We start from the raw sequence: 24,846 nt of genomic DNA, 5'->3' as shown, positions 1-24,846 counted from the left end.
TTTGGTCGTGTAAATAAGATTTTATTGACATGTTTATGTTAAAGTTACATAATGAAGCTGCATTGTGAACAGGTTATAATGCAGCACATACCGCGGACAATATACGCAATATACATATTCATACAATAAGCAACAAAAAAGAAATGTAATCATTGATTAAGAACATGTTCTGACAGGATAATTTCTTCCCTACACAGATTTCAATGTCCTAACTTGGAAGTCGATCAAAAAGCTTCACACTGGCATTCAGTCTATTCATCGAGGTGTTCTTAGCTGCTGTTTAGCCTACTTCAACTTCAACAATGCACGTAAATTTACCATTAAGTGGCTTCAAAGTAAGAGAAAAAAAAATTTCATGACAATGTCACATACATTTTCTTGTACCTGCTCCTTCTAACGCTTCACTGAAGCTACATTATTATTAATATTATTATTTTTCTTACACAGTGAAATATTCAACCCTAAGGTGCCATGCTCCATTTGATCAAATAGGACATATTTAAACATCATCTTACAGTATTCAGCATACATTTATCTTGTCACCCATTTGACTGACAGACCCCGTGGGGTCAAACAGATTAAGTATGTTACATGAATACATTATAAATTAGAGGCTTGTGATTCCCTAGCGGCTGTGGATGGACTCTGGCTGAATCTGAAGCCGGGTCTTGGTGGCTAGGGCTGCCTTGCGGGTCATGGTGGTGCAGCGGGTCAGGATCTCCTCAGTTTTGGGTCTGGGTGGCACCCTGGGAGCGTTTGAGGCCGTCTCACTGCCTTTGGGGCTGACAGATCCAGAGCTCTCAGAGCTAGTGTTGGAGCTGCGGCGGTCCGAGAGGCTGAGATCAGGGAAGCTGCTCCCACTGTCGCTGACACTGGGGTGGGGTGAGGCTGCAGGACTGCCTGTGCAGTCCTGCAGCCTCACCCCACCTGCAGCCTCACCTCATGCTGCGCTTCCTTTTTTAAACTTGAGGATGAGTCGCTGCTGGAGAAGCTGGACTCGGTGCTTGTGTTGCTTGTGTTGCTCGTGCTGCGTGCACGGCGGTCTGAGGTCGAGACGTCCCTCTCCATCTGTGTTTGCGAGCGGGTCTCAGAGAGGACGTCCAGGGACCGGGCCTTGTGGAGACGCCAGAGCACACTGGGCTCTCCTCTGGACTGACCTGCAGAACCCCGCCGTGGGCTGATTTCCTCGCTGACGCTGGGTGCACGAGAAGCCTGAGGCTCCCTGCTGGTTGCCAGGTTCAGAGTGGAGCTGTGCAGCTTTCTCTGCAGGCTGTAGAGGCCTGCCCGTGGGTTGTTGTAAGGCTGCAGGTTCATGGAGGGGATGTAACCTGCCTTGCCATTGAATCTGAAAGAAAATGGAATTTATTTCAACTTTGTTCAACAATTGCAAACTATGGTAACACTCTAAATTAAGTTTAGACTTCATGACATTTAGCCATGTTGCAGAAATATTTGACATTTAAAAGCACCTTTCTAACTCTCTACATAGACAATGGTACGTTTGTGATGTGTTTGCATGAAAAGACAATGAAGAGACATTCATGAATGCTTCACCACGGCCTCTTTTAATGTGCTCTTTAATCCTATTCTCTGTTGTTTGCAGTGCAGACAGATAGGATTGGGGTACCTGATGAGCCACCAGCCGTTGTCAGACTTCCTCAGCACCTCCACCACAGAGCCAATGGGCACAGACACCTCGTCATCCTTCTTAGTCGAGTAACTCCTCACGGCACAGTACAGGGCACCTAAGGGTCGCAAAGAAGAAAACTAGTTTAAGAACTGCTGTACAGCTAAATTCTTCTTGTGGTAAAATAAGGACAAATACACAGATTGTCTTTATAAAAACAGTTAGGACCATGCCCTGGTGTTGGTTGTTTGTACTGTAACAATAGGCTTCATTATATGATGAAGTATGGCACAATGGATTTTACAGCTCACGCCAATGTCAGTCTTACAAAAGTACAGTTGTGTAATCGAGCTTGAGATGAGTTAATTCTGTGTGACAAGTGCATTCTCTATACACACATGCATTCTTGCACAATAACTTGTGAATTTTACCATCGTGGGATTAATAAATTAATTTGAGTTTGTTTTTTTATCTTAACATTCAACTGTGACAAGTGACACACACCTGCAAGCTGGAATCCAGCATTATTATCGTCCTCTCCATCCCATAACTCCAGGTAGGGAGCAGGGAACCAAGCCAAAAGCTTATCCTCGTTCTCCACCAGCCACCAACCTGGAGAGGAAATCAGACATACTTTCAGCATAAGAGAAATGGGTGTGGGGGAAGCTTGTGTTTTGTTTTTTTTTTTGCTGATTTTCAGTAAGCAGCTGCATGAAAGCTAAAGCACTGACCTGCAGGGTCTTTGATCAGCACATCCAGCTTTTCATCCACAGCGACTTTAAACGGACGGTTCTTGGTGTCCTTTGTCTCGTACGCAGCCACGCAGCGGTAAGTCTGGGTGACAAACGGGTGAGTGATGTTTCCTGCCTGCTGGCGAGTCACATCACCGCCTCCTTCACCATCGGGCAGATCCTCACACAGCAGGATCATGATGCTGTGTGAGAGAGAAGTCAGACATTTAATAATCAAGAACTCCTATTTTCCTCATAATTTGAACTGACACACTGACATGACAACCAACCTGTTCTTGGTGAAGTCTGGCTGCAGGTCATGGTCTTTGGACATGAAGAACTGTGCCACCTCTGAGCTCTGAGTCACAGTTGGCTCGCACTTCAGCAGTTTGCTACAGTAGCTCTCCAGGAACTTCATTCGTTGGACAGATCGCTTGGATCCTTTCTGCTGGAGGCTGCTTCTCCTGGACCCCCCTGGAGAGAGGAGAGGAAAAAGCTTTCAGGATTAATACATTAGCTGAGAAGAAGACGAGCATAAGAAATTTATTTATTTTGTATTTATTACTATTTTTTTCTGATAAAAAGTTAAATGTCATTTCCATTGGCTTTTCTAAATGCTCACACGTTTAAAACAAAGAAACATATACTGTAAGACATCCACAACACTAATGCAGAGTGAAAGGATGCTCTAAGGATTCAACATTGTACCTCAGAGGACAAGCAAGCTAAATAATCCATGTTTGTAAAAATATTAAACTGTTTCACTTGGTTATTCCTCTAATTACTGGTTGAAAATACACAGTTTCTTAAATGGGACCATTTAAATACACCTTGTCACACAGTTGAAATAATCTTACCTCTAAATTTGGGGATCACTCTGTCGTTTCTCCTGAAAGGGTTTATGAGAGGGAACCTCTTTTTCAGCTGCCGCTGTTTGGAAAAAACGACATTTTTATTAATTATTATTCCTACAACATAAACAGCACACTGAGTAGACAAAGTGGGATTTTTGTTTTGCTTTTTTGTGACTTACATGAAAATCCTTAAAATCCTGGAAGGACCTGTAGGTAATCACTTCAGTCTCATCAGACCATAACACAGAAATCATGAACATCTGTGGAGGAAGAGAACAAAATAGAAGGATGAGAGACCAGAAGCTTTCACACAAACACAAATACAGCAATGATAATTAACTATTAAAATATCTTCTCATAACTCATAACATCTTAAGGTCTTAACTCACCCTGAGTTTTGGTGTGTCCCTGTGGACGGCTCCTATAATGCGGGCACTGATTACAAAGCGTTGTTCACCGGCCATTGTGCTCTTGTTTGTGTCTCAGCTCTCAGGATGAATAGCTGCTTTATTGACCTTCGGTCTCCTGCTGAACTGCTACTGCTGCTCTGCCAGATCACAGAGTCTGCTGCTGTAGATATAGGCTTCACATAACGGAGGCGGAGTCAGAGTGAAAAACACCTGATGGGCTGAAAAAGGATGCACCCATCCACTCATGCAGAGGCTGAGTCAGAGAGGTTTAGCTGGATGTTTTGACCCATGAACATCACAGAGATCAGGAAGAAGAATGTAATAGAGGTCTCTAGAAAAGAATAATTACTGGCAGGTGTCCTTGGACAAAAACCGGCACCATGAGACACCGCCTACCAAGAGCCTGGTTCTGGTTTAGGTTTCTTCCTAAAAGGGAGTTTTTCCTCACCACTGTCACACTATGCTTGCTCTTGGGGGAATTACTAGAATTGTTGGGTCTTTGTAAATTATAGAGTGTGGTCTAGACCTACTCTATCTGTAAAGTGTCTCGAGATAACTCTTGTTATGATTTGATACCATAAATAAAATTGAATTGAAATTGAATTGAAAATGCATTGCTGGATTCAGTTCTACATTAACAGGCGATTGTTTACACGAAGGACTCACTTTTAATCCACTGATTGCAGTGGATGACTAATGATGTTGCCTAGGAAGTAAGATTATTTTGTATTAATTTGCTAATAATTTTATTATTCATCTTCAGTTGAAAATATGCTACATGTTTCCAATATCTGCCCCAAGGTCACCAATTACCTGTCATAATTCTATGTTATAAAATATTTAAAACATAGGCTATTTTGTGACAAATTGCCAAAGTATCAGCAAAGTGTGGTCAATGCTATGGTACCCATGGAACGAGTCACAGAACGAATCTGGCAAACAGTGCGCAAGTGTCAACACTTAAGTTAGCAGCTAGCTAGCTAGCCATGAAGGGCTAGGGTTGGGTTAAAAAACAGGGTTTGGTTACATTGTGTTATTTATAAAGTGAGTCACATCTTCATGTACAATGACTTATTAAGTGGGCAAGATTATTGCTGCATTTGGCCTCATCATTTTTCACTACAACGTAGCGTTGTTGCAGGGTTCAAATAACCGTCTGTGTGTTGTTGACCATGGTTTATGGGGTTAGCCCAATGGTCCCACAGCCCAATGGTCCCACAGCCCAATGGTCCCACAGCCCAATGGTCCCACATTTCTAAGAATTTTCTTTCACTGAAAAGTAGGTCCTGTGTTCCCACAGCCCTATGTGCCCACATTTCTAAGATTTTTCTTAAAATTAGGCCCTATGTTCCCACATTTCTAGGACATTTTCAAAATTAGGTCTTGTGTTCCTACATTTCCCTTCAATTTAAGCCCTATCCTCCCACAACTTTTTGGGGGTTAGGGTTAGGGAGATAAAATCTGATACAAATTTATGAAAAAGAAAATGTGGGAACATAGAGCCTAATTTTGAAAAAAATCTTAGAAATGTGGGAACATAGGCACGCTCCCGGATTTATAACAAAACCTGATACAGTGTTCATGGCGGAGCGCTGTTAATACTTTGAGAGTTGCTCAGTGCAAGACAGAATATAACCATAGTTCCCAAAATGTTGACAATTCCTTTTATATCATCTGTTTTACGGTAGGGGTATTTTTCTCCACAATGCAAACACATTTAATAACTTTTCATTTTGATGCACCAGGTACAGTAAAAACAAAATCTATCGCCTTGAAGCAAGAAAACATGTTATTACTTTCTCAAGAATTTATTACATCAGCTGCTGTCGTCCTTAATCGCTTCCCACCATCTCTGCATCCTCAACTTCCATAATGAAAACTTGTCACCTGGCAGCAATATCCCTTATCAGGAACTAGTGCAGATAGCTGTGTGTGTGTGTGTGTGTGTGTGTGTGTGTGTGTGTGTGTGTGTGTGTGTGTGTGTGTGTGTGTGTGTGTGTGTGTGTGTGTGTGTGTTGAAACTGACTAAATAGGCAAGGGCATGCATCTGTGTGTGAGCGTGTATTTTTGTGTGGGGGAGCAGGTGTTTCTTCAAAGTGAGGATTGCATGAGAGGGCCAGAGTCAGAGGGGGTTATCCCAACCACTCATCAGATGGACGCGGGTGTGGACTCCTTGTCTGAAGTGATGCCAGGATTTTATCGCACACACACACACACACACACACACACACACACACACACACACACACACACACACACACACACACACACGCACATACCCAGCGTTTTGGTGTAAAAGGTCAGGATTGTCCAGCTTTGTGTACGACCTGCGGAGATGTATGTCAACACCTGTGTGTAAAGCCACATGGGGTTTCCCACTCTGAACAAGAGGACCATGACTCTGAATTCCGTGGGCATCTTTTGATGACACAATACATAATGTGTATTGGGCACAGAACACATTAATACACACGTAATACGTAGGACACAATCACTCAACTAGCTCACACATTCTCACAAAGCATATTGTGATAGCACATTAAAAAAAAGTATCAAATAAATAACTAGATGGGCACTCGAAGCGCCGAGCTCTGCCAAGGTCATGGCCAACATGGCCAACATAATCTGTGTATCCATAACGTGGTTATTCTGTGATCCATGCTACACCCCTCCCACCAAGTTCAATGGAAATCAGGCCAGTAGTTTTCCATAATCCTGCAGATAAACAGACAACCAAACAAAAAGCTTCCTTGATGGTGGTAAAATGTGGGTGGAGATGTACGTCCTCTACCGCATGAGCATTCATGGCATGACTAAAATCTTTGTCCTGATGTCCTGATGTCTCAATGTCTCGATGTCCCGATGTCTCGATGTCTAGCAGGCAATTTTGTCACAGAATTCAGCATTTTGTAAATGAACTGCTGCACAGGGATGTTGGATAGGTTGTTTCAAACCAGCAGTACACAGTCAGATATACAGTACATTATTTGACGTTGGGGGCTTAAAACACCGATAAACAGATGCTTTACCAGTTCCAAGCAATTCTATACACAAAATTTATGGACATATGAAATCTAAATCAGATTAGATATGTGGGAATTACACCATACTGTGTCAATAAACCAGTATCTAGATTTCAAAAGTATTTATATGTGCATAGAAATGACCACTAATGAATCAGTCGTGATTAACTTCAATCAGGAACGATAATAAGTATAGTTAAAAAAACAAAACAAAAACAAAACGTGTATTTTATCACTTATGGTCTCATTTTTTGGGACTAAAGACTTCATAAATGTCTTGTGTGTAATGTGTTGCAATTCATTCTATATTCATTCATTCATTCTGCCAAAATAAGGCTTGTTCGAACACATACAACACTGAGACACTAAAGAAATGAGACACTAAACGAGACTTGTTCGTGTGCATGAAAGTTATTTTAAATTAGGCTGATAATAACAAGAGTCTTTGTGAGAATCAGTTCAGAGTTAAGCCGTGCAGTGGATATCTGTGTGCCAACAATTTCATAACTGGGATTGCTAGCTCTGTCTGTCATGAAGACCTTCCTTCTTGTCTTAAACAAAAAACAAATAGCACATAGCACCACAGAGCATCATTTTGTTGGATTTTGCTTCACAATCACTCCTTTGTTTGGCTTGCCTTGTAACTGACAATGGAAATGTCAGAGAAATTGCCCAGGTGCATGGCTCATCGCTTTCATTTCCTTCTATCTCTATGAGACATTTACAGAAATGTTACCAACTTGCAAAATTTCATTAGCTGAAAACAAAAATGTATTATTACCCTGACAGATTCCTTTGCATCTTGAGCGTGAAAAGATGTCAAATATTACAGATTAGGTGTCCTAACATTATCCATTTTATTTGAAACGTGATTATGATTACAAACAAGGAGAATGAAGCATAAATTTCTTTCTGTTTTTTGTAACGAGGAAAGAAGTAACTTGTGTTGGTTTGTTTATTGGACATGTAAAACTGTACTGTCTAACTCAACTCACTTAACCGCAAACCGGTGAGGACGTGACCAGAAGCACACTTTATGGTTCTCAGACACAGCCCTTGTCAAACATTGTCAAATCTTTCAGGATGTAAAAGCACTGCTAGACCTAGAATGTGGATCTTTTCGGGAAATAAGGGACTTCATATTTGTTTTCAATTACTCTGAGATTAACCACTTTTCGGTGTTTACTTTTGGAGAATCATAGAAAATAAAATTTAAAAAAAACAAACAAACATTGATGGTCTTGCACATACTGGAGAGAAGAGAGTAGTAGTATTCTAGACTTCATATCATTATTCTAATCTGTGATAGTATAGCTCTAAATACTGAAACAGTGTGATGCTAGCCAAGAAAATACTGATTAGATCACAATGTTATTGAGCCATAAAAGATAACACCCAAAGTAAAAAAATTAAAACCTTTATTACAAGGAAATTGCAGGCGTGAACTTGACACTAAATTCGCAACATAGCGGGAAAGCTGTAAATTAATGCCATTACGGTGATAGAAAAAAGTATTTGATGAATCGATGAGCCGTGGCTGAAGTTTGTCCAGTAGTCTGCACAGAAGAAGGTGGAGTCGGTCAGAAAAAGGGTGTATAGTTTCTGAGAAATGTTATCATAGAAGGAAGTTGTGCAGCTTTGAAAGAAACCCTGTAATGTAACTGTAAGTGCCAGGAAATCAAGTCCACAGATACTGTATATAAACACACGTGCACAGCAACAAGTTGAAATGTATCTGTGTTTGTTGTGCCTGAAACACCCTCTGGGGAACATGAGTCACCCATAATGTAATAGGCAACATTGAAATTACTCATGCTGTTCCCAGTTACTGTAAATGATTGATCAATATATATATATATATTAACTATATAAATGAATAATATATATACAACTTTTTTAACTTATTAACTTAATTTTGGCACATTTCTATCTTCTGGTATGTAAGATCTTTAATTAATAAAAGCACATTTTTTTGTGTTGTAAAACATCTTACACATGGTCTTTCTTTTGTGTGCGACACTGCGAACAATTCAAATTATAAACTCACTGTAATAACTACACCTTACTCATTCATCACTGACAACACCTTAATCTGGTTTGACAATCCACAGATGAAAGCCAACCAGAAGTAGCTCTAACCTGTTTGCATGTTTTCCAGGTGTTATTTTGCCTTCGTATATATATATATATATATATATATATATATATATATATATATATATATATATATATATTTTTTCTTCTCCAACTTTTTAGGCGTTTAGTTTGGTTTGGCTCTTATTTGTTGATTCCTACGAGCCGTTACCTAGGTCTAACACTTGTCCTTAATGAACAACCTAACACATTTTCACTCTATGATGGTGCCAATGCAAATTCCATTAATCCTGAGGAGAATAAGACTGTGTGCGTGGCGATCCATACAATAGTTGTCCAAACATTTCACTCAGAACCACAAATGAGAACCTCAAAAGTTACAATCAGGGCACCATGAATGCCTGTACAAACCTCTATACTCTGTATATTATAGCAATCTATTCAATAGTTGTTAAGATATTTTAGCTTGGACCAAAGTGGTGAATGACCGACCAACAGATGGACAGTGCCATGCTCCATAGTGCCATGCAGCAGCTAGCATGGCTAAAAACTCACAGGACACATTCAGTGTTAAGGGTGTTCAATATATATTATAAAATGTGTAAAATATTTAAATTTGCAATCGATTTCTTGAACTTTGTGACCTACAAAACCCAAATACGAGACTCCAAGCTGTTTTTCAATAGTTGTCAGTGACTATGAGAGTCAGTGGTGGAAGAAGTACTCCAATCGTTTACCAGTACGTAGAAGTAGCAATACAACATTGTAGAAATACTATACAATAATATAGTAAAAGTACTGGATGTTTAACTGGTACTTAGTAGAAGTACAAAAGTATTATCATCAAAATATACTTAAAGCACACAAAGTAATATGCAGCATGGCCCATTTCAGAGTAATGTATAAGTATTATTGAATTCTAATTATTTATGCATTAATAAGTTACATGACTTCAATGTTGCAGCAGGTATGTAAAGGTGGAGCTTATTTTTACTATACTGCCGGGTAGCTTCTGACTTTCACCAAGGCATCAATGAAGTCATATCTTATCTGATTATGCAAAGTACAGTAACTAAAGTCATCGAATAAATCAGTAGCAGAAAATAGAAATACTACTAGTAAAGTAACTCAAAATTGAACTAAAGTACAGTACTTGTGTAAGTTAAATGTGCATGTACAATAGACATTGAATTCTTTTTTTTTGGCAGTGTATTTGCTATTCATAAGGAAAACTGCCAGCCAGCATTTTGGAAATACTTTACTAATCACAAGAGGTTGCTTTCACTTCTATTGTTAGTGACACTCCTTGCAAGAAAGTGGCTGTCTCCATGCCATAAGTATTGATTTGGTCTGGTGAATATAGACTACACACACTGCAACCACACACAGATTGGCACATGTTCAAAAGGCCAGTGGCAGTTATGGTTATGTAAGCAGAAAGGTTTCAGTTTCCATTTTACAGAAACCAGAATTTGGTCTCATTTCCTGAAGGTTTTGGCTAATGCACCTCCTGTTCTTTCACACTTGATCTTAGCTCTTTAAGCATTTAGCTGACACACGCGCACACACACACACACACACACACACACACACACACACACACACACACACACACACACACACACACACACACACATACAATTACACACAGGTTGTCAAACTCAACATTTCAGTTGCTGCCATGAGATGTGACCCTCCTCCATCCCGTTCACCTCCAGTTCTCATCATTCCCAGCACCCATCAGAAGCCCCGCTTCGCATCACATCCATCCAGATCTTCAGGCTTCCTCTATCCCTTCATCACCTCAAAAACTCTAACATGTCAACCTATTATGCACCATGTTCATAAAACTTATTTCAGTCTTTTGCATTTTAGCCTTTAATAGACAGGGCAGCTGTAGACAGGAAAGGGGGGAGAGAGGGGGAAGACATGCAGCAAATGGCCGCAGGTCAGACTCAAACCCTGAGTCGCTGCGTTGAGGACTGAGCTTCTGCATATGGGCACCCACTCTACCAGGTGAGCTGATTGAAATATATATATATATATATATACATATATATATATCTATATATATATATATATATATATATATATATATATATATACATATACATATATACATATACATATATACACACACACACACACACACACACACACACACACACACACACACACACACACACACACACACATAAAGTGACAGTTAAAAGGTCAAGTGACAAGTGAAGCTGTCCCTGAGCCTCAGGCTGGTAGTGCAGTCTGTGTCTGAATGGCAGCAGGCAGAGCAGTTTGTGGCTGGGGTGATTAGCATCTTTGATAATCCTGTTCTCAGATGCACCTGCTTTTTGCCACCACAGTAGCACCAAGCATTTGAAAGTTAAGCAAAGTCCTGTAAACTCTCCCATTCCCCAGAAGACAATGGAACCGTCATTGCAGTAAGATATGTAATTATAATTGACCCACATTCCCATCTGGTTATGTTTCAGCACATTAGGCCTGCAGGTCACACACTTCCTTTCAGCAACCAAGCCTAAAGAGCCAGTAGCCTGCTGTTTGATTTTTTCTTACTTTGATTTTTTTCTTGATCTTTCTTTATAGCACTTTGGTAAAACAGACATGTACTTAAGTATTGTGCATCTAATTTGTTTGGCACTGTCTCAAGCTGTATGTGTTTGTGTGCAGTTTTGACTGAAATGCCGGCACAAGACCAAGGATAGACTCTGCAGCGTGGTGGAAATGCTTGCATACGGTGCTTTGATTGTGAACTTACAGAGAGGAAAAAAATGTGAGGGAAATGGGCCTGTGGAAAATTCTAAAGGAGAGAGCTAAATAGAAACTTTAGATGTGTTTTTAGCAATGCCAGCAGCAAGACTTAAAGCTATAGTGCGTAGTTTCTGTCGCACCCATGAGGAATTCTAAGTAATGACAACACCACCGTTGTTGCGTCCACATTATACAAGCCTTCCGTCATCGCGCACCCGCCCCCCGTCCCTCCTCAACGCAGTTGCTTGTAACCAAGGAGGACAAAACATGATGGACTCTTCAGAAGAGGTAATTATCTTCACTCAAGCTTTTGCGCACAAAAGTCGTCGGACGACATCATATTCTAAACATAGCCATACTGAGAAATACAGAGAGCGTTTGGTGAAGTTGATAGTCTTAATTAGCTTTGTATCAACTCATTTGGCAATGGCTTGAATGTAACGGACGTTCATTAATATATAAAAAGTTACGCACTAAAGCTTTAAGGGATAGCATCGTCGGTAGCCGGTCAGTTGCTCCACCAATGGGTCCAGACAGATATCCATGGTGACTTTGCTGATCCCTGATTTTTCCTCTGGCGCCACCAGGAGGCAAACCTTTAACTTATCCTGTTTACAGTTTTTCTGAATTGCTAAAACACTCCCACCCCACACCCTCTTCACTGAACCAAATGCTCAGTGGCCTAAACCCATTTGTCGAATCAGTCACTCCTTTGGCAAAACTCTAAACACAGTCTCACTCGCTAAAACACATTTAACACAGTTGTCATCGTTTACACACTACAACTCAAAATTGTACACACACGTTTCTAATGAGGTGATCCTTTAGCCAGACCCAGCATCACGTCTGTGTGCTGGGTCTGGCTAAAGGATCACCTCATGCATCCGGTGATGACAGAATACATAAAAAAAAAAAAAAAAGTATATATATTTCTTGAAGCTGCACTTTCATATGGCTCTTTGTAGTTTTGCTTATTTAAAGCTAATGCACTTGCACTTACTACTTGTTGTCTGGAGTTTGCACATTCAGGGTTGAAAGCACTTAATTGGAAGTCGCTTTGGATAAAAGCGTCAGCTAAATGACATGTAATACAGTTTTTCCTCAATTGCTAAAACACTAAAACCCATTGGCTGAACAAAGTTCTCAGTTGCCTGAACTCATTTAGCTAATTGTGCAGTCTGTTGTCAATACCTTAAACCATTTCACATGGTCAAACCCAATTTGCAGATCTCACTTAGACTTTTCAGCAAAACTCTAAACACATTCTCATTCTCAAAACACATTCCGCACTCTAATGCACATGTCATCCATACTGGTAAACACGAGTGGCAACAATCAAATACAAATAGAGAACACATGTCATTGACTGAACACAACCACTCAAAATTGATTTCACTTGTTTCAAATGATGTGACACAACCAATATAAGCCAGTTCAGAGAGCAAACAGGTTGTTGAAGGTGGGAAGGAGAAAGTCTGAGAATGGATAGAAGAAACAACGTGAGAGGACGAGTGCGTATGCGAGGTGTCAGGGCTGGATACGGCACACAAGAGGCTTCTTCCCCCGTTGCCTCAGGAGGGACAATATTGCTTGTGATGTCGGCGACCCAGCCCAAAGACAAGAAGAAGCACAATGATCACATGTTTACTCCATTAAACATTTTTTTCTGTAACTTTTGCATTTGAGGTAATGTCTAATGAATGCTCTGTAGTGTTAAGTTATTGACTGGCTGTGTTTAGGATCTGAAAGCATTGTTTGATTTGGCCAGCAGTCAGGTGTTTTGTGAATATAGTTTGAGAATTTGGTTTTGTGTTTACAGTTTTGAGAAAATGGGTGAGGGTTTCAAGAAATGCGTCTTAGCAATTGAGAAAAACGGTGTTAAAGGAATTATGATTCTTTGAGTTTTGTTAATCATTTGAACATTTTTATGTATGCATCATGTTCAGAAATGCTCACACTGAGCTGTGATATGGAAATGTAGTCAGAGGCCCATATGTCGTTTTATTACCTCCGGTGACCGGAATTAGTCATTTCGTAGACCGGACGGAAACGCCATGTATGTGGACTGAATGTGAACTGATGTATATGTCAAGGTCACCAGTGGGGTGGAAAATGCTGTTTTCTTATAGGACACAGAGGATTGTTGCGTGAGGACTTCTGTCCAATGATAATAGGATGAGAGTATTGTAGAGAGACTATTTCCCATAGGATAAGGAGAGATTTGTTTTTGGCTGCATTTTAATCAGAAAGGATTTCTTTTGTTCTGTGACAGTATAAAATCGATGTGCACAAACTTCTCTGGGGGAGTTATTGGGGAAAACCCCAAGACCTTGACACTTTTCCTCTGTAACTTCCCTGTAATTAATTACATAAACTTTTGCTATATATCACTTTAACCATCTCTGTGTTCTCTGTGCTTCTATATTGAGTCCTAAAGCGCATCACTGGAGAGGTCAGAGGTCAGCCACCATGTGGTTTTGGGTAAAACTATTGTATGCATTGCCGTGAAATCTGCTACAAACTGTACATGCATGCCCCCCTCAGGACGAATTGTATGAACTAAACCGTTGACTTTTCACCTAGCGTCAAGATTTCAATTTGTGCAACACTTTGCTATATGACTAAATACCTGAAAAACACACCTTCCCATCAGCCTCATCTGCACTTTGTGTGTATTGCTAATTAGAAAATGTTAACATGCCAACACGCTAAACATTATACCTGCTTACCATAAGCATGTTAAGCGCTGCCATTGTGTCATATTTTTGTTCTATCGACTCCTAATGTTAAAACACCAGAAGACTGTATGAAATGTTTCAACGCAGCAGAGGGCAGTGTAGGGTAAAAAGTGCCTGCCAGTGTTGTTGTTGCTATTCAAATGTTCAGTCAGGAGCAGCACCGTGGCCCTCCTTTTTTTGCATTCCAGTACACTATCAAGTTTATTATATGAGGAAATAGATTTGTTGCCAACGGTGCTGTCCAATTTTTTGTATTTTAACTGTATATGATGCGGTTTGTTCTATTAAATGAGTAAATAACTTGATAATTGATGAGAGATGTGGCATGAAAACATCACTTCAAGGTCCAGTGTGTAACGTGTTTAGTTGTTCATTATCAAAATCTGTGTTGCCCGTTCACAAACTTTTTCTTTTTTTTTACCAATTCCAAGTATTCCTTTTGGCTTGAAATTTTACATTTGCATGAACTGGGGTAGACGCTCCATATTCATGCGCCATCTTGAAATACGTTAGCCAGTAAGGGACATACCGCTCCGCCTTTCGTGTTTACGCTGTCACATGATAAACTCACAGGAGCTGCTAATGCTGCTAATGGGTATCGTCGCTTCCCGGCGCCCGGCTAGTTTGAAGAAGTAAACATGGAGCACCACACATACAGTGGGGCAAAAAAGTATTTAGTCAGCCACCAATTGTGCAAGTTCTCCCACTTAACAAGATGAGAGAGGCCTGTAATTTTCATCACAGGTACACTTCAACTATGAGAGACAAAATGAGAAAAAAAATCCAGAAAATCACATTGTAGGATTTTTAATGAATTTATTTGCAAATTCCTCGGGAAAATAAGTATTTGGTCATTTACAAACAAGCAAGATTTCTGGCTCTCACAGACCTGTAACTTCTTCTTTAAGAGGCTCCTCTGTCCTCCACTTGTTACCTGTATTAATGGCACCTGTTTGAACTTGTTATCAGCATAAAAGACACCTGTCCACAACCTCAAACAGTCACACTCCAAACTCCACTATGGCCAAGACCAAAGAGCTGTCAAAGGACACCAGAAACAAAATTGTAGACCTGCACCAGGCTGGGAAGACTGAATCTGCAATAGGTAAGCAGCTTGGTGTGAAGAAATCAACTGTGGGAGCAATTATAAGAAAATGGAAGACATACAAGACCACTAATAATCTCCCTCGATCCGGGGCTCCACGCAAGATCTCACCCCGTGGGGTCAAAATGATCACAAGAACGGTGAGCAAAAATCCCAGAACCACACGGGGGGACCTAGTGAATGACCTGCAGAGAGCTGGGACCAAAGTAACAAAGGCTACCATCAGTAACACACTACGCCGCCAGGGACTCAAATCCTGCAGTGCCAGACGTGTCCCCCTGCTTAAGCCAGTACATGTCCAGGCCCGTCTGGAGTTTGCTAGAGAGCATTTGGATGATCCAGAAGAGGATTGGTAGAATGTCATGTGGTCAGATGAAACCAAAATAGAACTTTTTGGTAAAAACTCAACTCGTGTTTGGAGGGGAAAGAATGCTGAGTTGCATCCAAAGAACACCATACCTACTGTGAAGCATGGGGGTGGAAACATCATGCTTTGGGGCTGTTTTTCTGCAAAAGGACCAGGACGACTGATCCGTGTAAAGGAAAGAATGAATGGGGCCATGTATTGTGAGATTTTGAGTGAAAACCTCCTTCCATCAGCAAGGGCATTGAAGATGAAATGTGGCTGGGTCTTTCAGCATGACAATGATCCCAAACACACCGCCCGGGCAACGAAGGAGTGGCTTCGTAAGAAGCATTTCAAGGTCCTGGAGTGGCCTAGCCAGTCTCCAGATCTCAACCCCATAGAAAATCTTTGGAGGGAGTTGAAAGTCCGTGTTGCCCAGCGACAGCCCCAAAACATCACTGCTCTAGAGGAGATCTGCATGGAGGAATGGGCCAAAATACCAGCAAGTGTGTGAAAACCTTGTGAAGACATACAGAGAGTTTGACCTCTGTCATTGCCAACAAAGGGTATATAACAAAGTATTGAGATGAACTTTTGTTATTGACCAAATACTTATTTTCCACCATAATTTGCAAATAAATTCATTAAAAATCCTACAATGTGATTTTCTGGATTTTTTTTCTCATTTTGTCTCTCATAGTTGAAATGTACCTATGATGAAAATTACAGGCCTCTCTCATCTTTTTAAGTGGGAGAACTTGCACAATTGGTGGCTGACTAAATACTTTTTTGCCTCACTGTATTCAAAATCCAAATTTCAGGAACAGGAGTCTTCTTCTTCGCCCAGAAAAAGAAAAAGGATATTAAAAAGAGCAAGAGACTGGCTTTTTGAAGCGTGGAGGCTACCGTAGCTGTAATACGTACTTTGAACAGCGTGGCACGAGAGAGTTGATTGTGATATATGATCTCAACGCTAGATGGGAGAAATTCCTACACATTGGACCTTTAAAAACATGATGTATTGGTCAAAAAAGGCAACACACAGTGAAAGATATCAATATGATTCTTTTTTTTTTTTAAATCCATTATCCATTCTTTACAATCACACCATCAATCAAATCCAGGCTTATTCTCAAACAAACAAACAAACAAACAAACAGTTAGAATACAACTCTGATGAGCTTTAGAAAGATGGCACCATCACGTGGAAGGGGAACATGATCAGGGAGTGTTTTCACAGGCAATTTATTAAAAATATTTCCTTTTATGAAGATAGATTTTTTTTTTTTTATATATATATATATATATATATACTATAAGGATAGAAGGTTTTATGTTTGAAGAGTGCTATGTTGAAAGTGTTGCATAGTTGAGGGGAAGAAATGTAGGGATAGTGGGGGATCTTAATTTAAAATGACACATAGGGAAGTAAAAAGCTCTTTGTTAAATGCAGAGTGCAGGGTAAAAATACTCTCTTTTTTTAATACTTTTCTTTGATTGTTTTGGCTCTGAACTCCCCACGCCGTCAAACCTTTAAAAACTAGTCAAAAAGCTTGACCTGTCACGTTGTGTACTGGGCATGTGGGTGTAAAATCCTGACCACAAACATTAGTAACAGTATAGTCCATCTTTGTGCAAATGTAACTCAATTGAACAAGATCCACAGCAATCACATGTGATAATAATCTCCCAAGCAGTTGTATGAACACAGGGTGTGTGCGTGTCACTCACATTTGCAGCCTTTAAAAAAAAGTGCCACTCTGCATCCATCATTTAGTAAAATAACAAAATATCTTCTTGGCAGGCAGATGAAGTTTAACAAAAAAAAAAAATATATACTGTCAATCTAGCTTATGGGCTGATTAAAGCTCCAATCATTGATAAACCCAAACTTGTCTTCCACACAGACTTGGCAATTTACTTCTTTAGAGATGGTGTTAATGAGAGCAGACTCCTCAGAGGAGTCCTTGTCCGGTAGCCAAATGTGTGTTTACGTTGTTCCCTCGGCATCGGCTGGATGAAAGCTGGAGACAAAAAACAAGAAGGGGGAATTCCCAACTCAGCTTATAAAATGTCTCGAGATGCTGCGCCAAGCGTTGTTAAAACGAATGAAAAAAAAAAAAAAAAAGGGGTACACTATATGAGCCACACCCAGTCTCTGCTGCTGGTTCTAACTTTACAAGCTCCAGCCAGGAAGAACTGCACTTTTCTTCCTTCCTTTCTTCTCATCTAATCCATACATTCATTTGTCCGATATCCCGTCCCCTGGTCAATCAGCTGTCCGTCCACCTATCGGGAACATGTAAGAGTTTGCACTTCTCCGAAGCCCAACTTCTTATCCCTAGTCGTCGTTCTCCTTCTCCTCCTCAGCAGCATCTGCAGACCTCTGCTTTCGCCTTAAGTCTCTGTCCGTCAAAAAAAAAAAGATCCACCATGCCGGCCGGGGTCACCGGAACTCATAGATGGCTGCACTGTGCTCGGGAACGTGGGTGAGGTTTAGAGACTGGTACCTGCAGCGTAACAACACAGTACATGTTAGGATGTGTATACGTGTAAGAAGTACATGGCATAAACCGCTTTACAGCTTTGTGATAATGCCTTTCTCAGATAATCCAAAATGATTTTTTCAGTGGTTTATTTAGTTTAAAGCCAGAATTAATGAAATCAAACCCCTTTTTGATACTAAGGTCAGAATTTCTTTTTTCTGCAAAAGCCATTCAGCAATTACCTCCTTATACAGTATATATTAGTTATCAGTGTTAGTGGTAGAGTCCGTCATTCCCACACTGGATTCAAACTGCCTTCACGTGCACGACGTGCATGTACTCCAGTGTAATGTCATCTCATTGATGTCAGCCTCGCTGTTTACTGTTCCATTCCCTTTACACAATATTAGAGCATTAAAAGCATTCATCTGGCGAAAACACAGCGTCACTTAAAATGAAGAAGCCAAGAAAACACAATATCCAGTATTTGTCACTGAGATTAATGCTGACCACGGGTGGTTCAGCATTTCTTGATTCTAACAGCTGATCAGTTGTAATCTTTGCGGACGGTAACGAGAAGAAAACAAGAGGGAGCAGCCACAGCTGCACACCTCCAACTCCTCAGCTAGGTAACAAACTTTTACCGTGCCCTGCTGTTGTGTGGAAAAATGACTGTGCAGCATGAAATCAGATCTCGGTTGCTCACAGCATGATGGGAAAAAGGCAGACGACTGACTGACAGAGTGTGTCTGGCTGTTGTGTTTCTGTAGCTGGAGGAGTGTTTTCTGTAGTGTTCAACAGCACATGCTGCTAATCAACCAGGACTGAAATCTTAAGGATTATAACTAAAAGAAGTAGACATTTTTTTTTATCTGAAAAACCAACCAAACCTATAAACCTAACCTATAAAAAAATCAACTAAATCAGAGATACATGGTTTTCACCGAATAGAGACTTAGGGTCCTATTTTAACGATCTAAGCGCACGTGTGAAGTGCCTGGCGCAGGTGCGTTTAGGGTGTGTATGAATCCACTTTTGCTAGTTTGACAAAAAAGGGTCCGTGCGCATGTTTCAAAAGGGTTGTACTTAGTGTCTTCATTAATTCATAGGTGTGTTTTAGGCGTAACATGCAATAAACCAATCAGTGTCCTCTCCCATTCCCTTTAAAAGCCAGGCGCGTTTGGACCTTGGCACAAACGCACTATTATGATGGAGGATTTGCACCGTAATACAGTCAGGTCCATAAATATTGGGACATCGACACAATTCTAATCTTTTTGGCTCTATACACCACCACAATGGAGTTGAAATGAAATGAACAAGATGTGCTTTAACTGCAGACTTTCAGCTTTAATTTGAGGGTATTTACATCCAAATCAGGTGAACGGTGTAGGAATTACAACAGTTTGTATATGTGCCTCCCACTTTCTAAGTAATGGGACAATTGGCTGCTCAGCTGTTCCATGGCCAGGTGTGTGTTATTCCCTCATTATCCCATTTACAAGCAGCAGATAAAAGGTCCAGAGTTCATTTCAAGTGTGCTATTTGCATTTGGAATCTGTTGCTGTCAACTCTCAATATGAGATCCAAAGAGCGGTCACTATCAGTGAAGCAAGCCATCATTAGGCTGAAAAATCTAAACAAACCCATCAGAGAGATAGCAAAAACATTAGGTGTGGCCAAATCAAGACTGATTTTGAAAACATTCTTAAAAAGAAAGAACGCACCGGTGAGCTCAGCAACACCAAAAGACCCGGAAGACCACGGGAAACAACTGTGGTGGATGACCGAAGAATACTTTCCCTGGTGAAGAAAACACCCTTCACAACAGTTGGCCAGATCAAGAACACTCTCCAGGAGGTAGGTGTATGTGTGTCAAAGTCAACAATCAAGAGAAGACTTCACCAGAGTGAATACAGAGGGTTCACTACAAGATGTAAACCATTGGTGAGCCTCAAAAACAGGAAGGCCAGATTAGAGTTTGCCAAACAACATCTAAAAAAAGCCTTCACATTTCTGGAACAACATCCTATGGACAGATGAGACAAAGATCAACTTGTACCAGAGTGATGGGAAGAGAAGAGTATGGAGAAGGAAAGGAACTGCTCATGATCCAAAGCATACCACCTCATCAGTGAAGTATGGTGGTGGTAGTGTCATGGCGTGGGCATGTATGGCTGCCAATGGAACTGGTTCTCTTGTATTTATTGATGATGTGACTGCAGACAAAAGCAGCAGGATGAATTCTGAAGTGTTTCGGGCAATATTATCTGCTCATATTCAGCCAAATGCTTCAGAACTCATTGGACGGCGCTTCACAGTGCAGATGGACAATGACCCGAAGCATACTGCGAAAGCAACCAAAGAGTTTTTTAAGGGAAAGAAGTGGAATGTTATGCAATGGCCAAGTCAATCACCTGACCTGAATCCGATTGAGCATGCATTTCACTTGCTGAAGACAAAACTGAAGGGAAAATGCCCCAAGAACAAGCAGGAACTGAAGACAGTTGCAGTAGAGGCCTGGCAGAGCATCACCAGGGATGAAACCCAGCGTCTGGTGATGTCTATGCCTTCCAGACTTCAGGCTGTAATTGATTGCAAAGGATTTGCAACCAAGTATTAAAAAGTGAAAGTTTGATTTATGATTGTTAATCTGTCCCATTACTTTTGGTCCCTTAAAAAGTGGGAGGCACATATACAAACTGTTGTAATGTTTGTGTGTAACAAGCATGGTGTGCGCACGCTGTGCATAAGCCTAGGAGCATTTTAGTAATTCGCTGTTAAAATAACAATGAAATGCTGCGCTATTGACTTTAGACTAGGTTTTTGTTGGTCAATGGTGCGATCACTTCCCGCTGCCTCAAGATAGCAATACGCCAAGAATGCACCTGAAAACACACTCCCTGTAAGACCAGCACGCCCATGGGCGCAGGTGCATTTGCTATTTAAACGACATGGCCTCTGGACGGGAAACTGACAACCGTGTCGGTCTGAAACTAGCAAAGACACTTGCGTCGGGCTTTGCGCCACGCTGCGCCGGGTGCAGGATAGGGCCCAATAAGTCATCATCCTCTATATATTTTTTCAGGGAAAAATGAAATTTGTCAATCATTTTTGAAGTTTAGTAAAAGTGAAGCATCTATTCCTTCAAGTTGGTTTCACAGTCATATTCAGCCTCCCCCCGTGTGGTTTGCAGGCTTCACACCAGAGGTGGTAAAAGGCAGCAACGAGCACAGAGTTGATCCTATATCAGTCAATACAGTTTTCAGTCCAGGCAATACTGTTAAATTAAATGCAAACATCATAGCATAAGTATGAAACAAGCGCTGGCTGTTAGTCAGTTTTCCACTTTTGAAAACAACATGAAATAGAGGCATTTTGCGATCAGAGAGGGGAAACAAAACTGCTTCCAAGTATTTGGTCAGAGAAGGGAATAAAAAAAAAAAAAAAAAAAGGAATGGAATGAAATCAGAGGACTTTTGTAACAATAGCCAAACCAATAAGTGCAGAGGGAGTTAAAAGAAAAGCCAAAGAATGTCAAATAAAAATGAAAACACTAAAAGATAGAGACCAAGCAGGTCTAAGTTTGCTTGTAACCAGACAGTACGACCATATAAATCAATTGCAACAAACGGAGGGTGTTATTTGTTCTGCTTCATCCATATAAGGTTACACACAGTCTAACTTGAAGCGGTTCAGAGCAACATTCATCCTCGACTAATCATCTGAGCAAGGGGACATTTAGAATTGAGGGCACCTCGACAGAAGCTGCAGAAAGCTGGAAATGTCTGTTAAGGACTTTCCCCCACCCAGATTTTCCATCTAGTCTGGGCTTTGATTCCACAACCTTTCAGTAAAAAGTCTGCTAATTTGTTAATAATTACTCGACTTCACCTCACAGTAACTAGTGTTGTGTTACCATTCAGAGCTCCTGTGGTAGTAGTAGCCCTCGATCGTTGCTGTGGATTTCTGGAAGCATATGTAGTAGAATCCGGCAAAGGAAGCTCCGCTGATGTCTTTTATTGTGTGGTCAGGGACCAGAAACTGCTCCTGCAGGGGCAGGGTGAGAAATAGCAGCAGCTGAAGGTTTCAGAGGTGACTTACTACGACATATGGTCAGGCTCAATTTAGGCAGTACCTTACCTTCCACCTCATGAAAATAAAGTCAGAGTTCTTCAGATCCTCGTAGTCAAAATCATCCGAGTTAAATGTCTTTGCATACTGGTAGAAGGCCTGGAACTTGCCCTTGACACAAAAAGTAAAAAAGGATTCATGTCACGGTAAACCATCCTGCTGTAGAGCACTTGTGCCGATTACGAATGAGCTTTCACCTTACCCAGTGTTTACGATCCACATCTTCATCTGCATCCCATTTCCGGGTGAGAAACGGCCGCTTCCTGCTGATGATCTCTCCAGCGAAGAACGTGGTCAGAGTTGGGTATTCCTGTGAGAGAGAGAGAACACGACAGAAAACAGTGGTGTTTTTGTTTGCTCTGGTGCAGCCAATCTGACACATGCCGTTTTGTCTTTTCTTCTCTTTGTACGTGAAAGAATGTCACACCCAATGCTTATGGTTGGTCTGTCAGTGCAATGTTTTCATTCAGAAACTAATCATAGAGAGGGTTTTCACAGCGCGTCATCAGACCCGAAGTCGCCATGTTGGAGGTACTCCGCAACACAACAAAGCACAGGCACTGAAGTAGATCCCGAACGGCGTTAAGGAAAATGGTTAACTATTGCCGTGTTTTAGGTTGTACCAATAGGTCAGACCGAGAAAAACATTTGGAATATTATCGACTTCCAAAAGTTATTAAAAACCAGGGAGAGGAATGCCAGATGTTATCAGAGGAAACTCTTTCCTGGAAAGGAGGCGCTTGTGGTTGGCAAAGCTCAACCAGGATCTACGAGGGAAAACTCTGTCTTGTTCGGTCTTTGAAATGAAAAAAACAAACTATTGAGAGTCACTTGGCTACACCTTGAGTATCACAATGATATCATACAGTTAAGGTTAGGTTGATTAAAGACGTTATTGCATTACTTACTTTGGCCTTCACAACACAACGGTCGTTAATGACTTGGTACTGCGTCTCCCTCACCCATCCAAACACCATCTGGTTATAAGCCTCCAAACTTTTGTAGGATTTAAGGTCTTCCGCTGTGTATGGGCTCGGCGAGAAAACCATGTAGTTGACTATATCAGGATATGCAACTGAAGGAAGAATCACCGGGTCGCCATGGATCCAAGAAGAGGGAGCCAACTTGTAGGGATCTGCACTGCCAGTAAACTGAATAAACTGAAACTGAAAATATCGTGCCTTTTTTTGTGGTGCAAGTCCTTCCATGCCTTTGCATCTTGGACGCGTTTTGATGAGCTTTTCTGTTGTTTAGACATAAAGCATTAAAGTATCCAAAGTGCACAATACTCCATTACTCCATTCAGTTGTTTACACCGAGTGCCTCCAATATGGCCGCGCATCCAGGTTACCGCCCAGAACGTGACGTCGGTGAAAACCCTCTATATCCTGATATTCATTCACTGTAGTCATATTATGTGATTTATGACAGTGTAAACTATGAGTTACCGTTGTGTACAGTAGGACAATATGTAGTCGTTTGACATGACACCCTCTATAATTTAAAGAAATAAAAGGAGCTTGACTTTACCAGTCTCTTGAAAAGGACACAAACACAATGAGTAGAGGCCAGACTCAGCTTAAACTATTTATGTTTGTGGCTTGATAAAGGGAATAACACCTCTCACCTCAGTCAGTCCTTTTATTTTCAGGTAGCCACACAAGTAGGAATCCTCCATGGTGACATGCTTAATAAAAAAGACAATAAACAACAGAGAATCATTTTAGTTTCGTCTACATTCAAATGACAGTAAGTGGTTGATAAGTAAGTTGATAGGATTCTATGACATTTATAATATCCTCTCACACAAAACAGCCATGAGTAGGTTTGTAAGCCTCTTTCTACAAATGCAGAAGCCACATGATTAAACCTCTATTCATTTGTATTTTTGATGATACCATTATATAAAATGTCTCCTTATAGTTGAAAAGGGTTGCTAGTAAACAGTCGCTAGCACTGCTACATCTACTGCTAGCTAGGCGAGTTACTCAACCACAGGCCAGGGCTCATTGATTTTCCAGCTGTCAATCATCACACCGCCCGTTTGACAGATCACCAAATGCCCCTGACAGCTGGCCTGAATAGTAAAATATCCGCCTAACAGTCTTACCTGCAAAACAACCTCCACGTCGTAAGAGTTCCCTTTGCTCTTTTGGTGGCCCCTGAACTTAGAGCCGCTGTACAGCAGCGAGGTGACAACGCCGGGCTGCTGGGTGTTTATCGGTGGCGGTGGGATAAGAGAGGCCGAGGATGCGAAGGCCGCAGCAGGGGAGTCGCTGGGGTATCCAGCGGGGACGGGCATGGCTCCCGCTTCGCTGGCTGGTCTCCGACCGCGGTCAATTGCCGTCTGAGCGATGGACTCTGTCAGTCTTTTCGAAGAGGTGGGAACGGACTGAAGCGGTCCACCAACATTCGAACCCCCACCGATTCCTCCACAGTTTAGTTTACTAGGCGCCAAGCTTCCAGAAAAGTAAGTGGACTTCGCTGTAGGCACCAGAATCCGCCCTTCTCATTGGGCAACTGAGTTTACCT

The 24,846-nt window shown here is 41.1% G+C and overlaps 1 protein-coding gene across 1 annotated transcript; it reads right to left on the bottom strand.

Moving 5' to 3' along the window:
* On the bottom strand, positions 1 to 24,840 carry LOC144536716 (uncharacterized). The gene is made up of 12 exons (XM_078279976.1): positions 24,425 to 24,840; positions 23,942 to 24,001; positions 22,517 to 22,624; positions 22,324 to 22,425; positions 22,100 to 22,230; positions 18,145 to 18,204; positions 10,744 to 10,748; positions 2,359 to 2,490; positions 2,132 to 2,239; positions 1,628 to 1,745; positions 940 to 1,345; positions 1 to 904 (listed from the first exon to the last, which is right to left on the bottom strand). Exons 1-12 carry the CDS (start codon positions 24,614 to 24,616, stop codon positions 626 to 628), a joined length of 1,701 nt encoding a protein of 566 aa, XP_078136102.1. The 5' UTR covers positions 24,617 to 24,840; the 3' UTR covers positions 1 to 625.
* Between the last annotated feature and the right edge of the window lie 6 nt (positions 24,841 to 24,846).

The sequence above is a fragment of the Sander vitreus genome, chromosome 21 (assembly GCF_031162955.1).
Source record: "Sander vitreus isolate 19-12246 chromosome 21, sanVit1, whole genome shotgun sequence".
In the NCBI taxonomy this organism is placed as follows: domain Eukaryota; kingdom Metazoa; phylum Chordata; class Actinopteri; order Perciformes; family Percidae; genus Sander; species Sander vitreus.
This window is presented reverse-complemented; position numbering and strand designations above follow the sequence as displayed.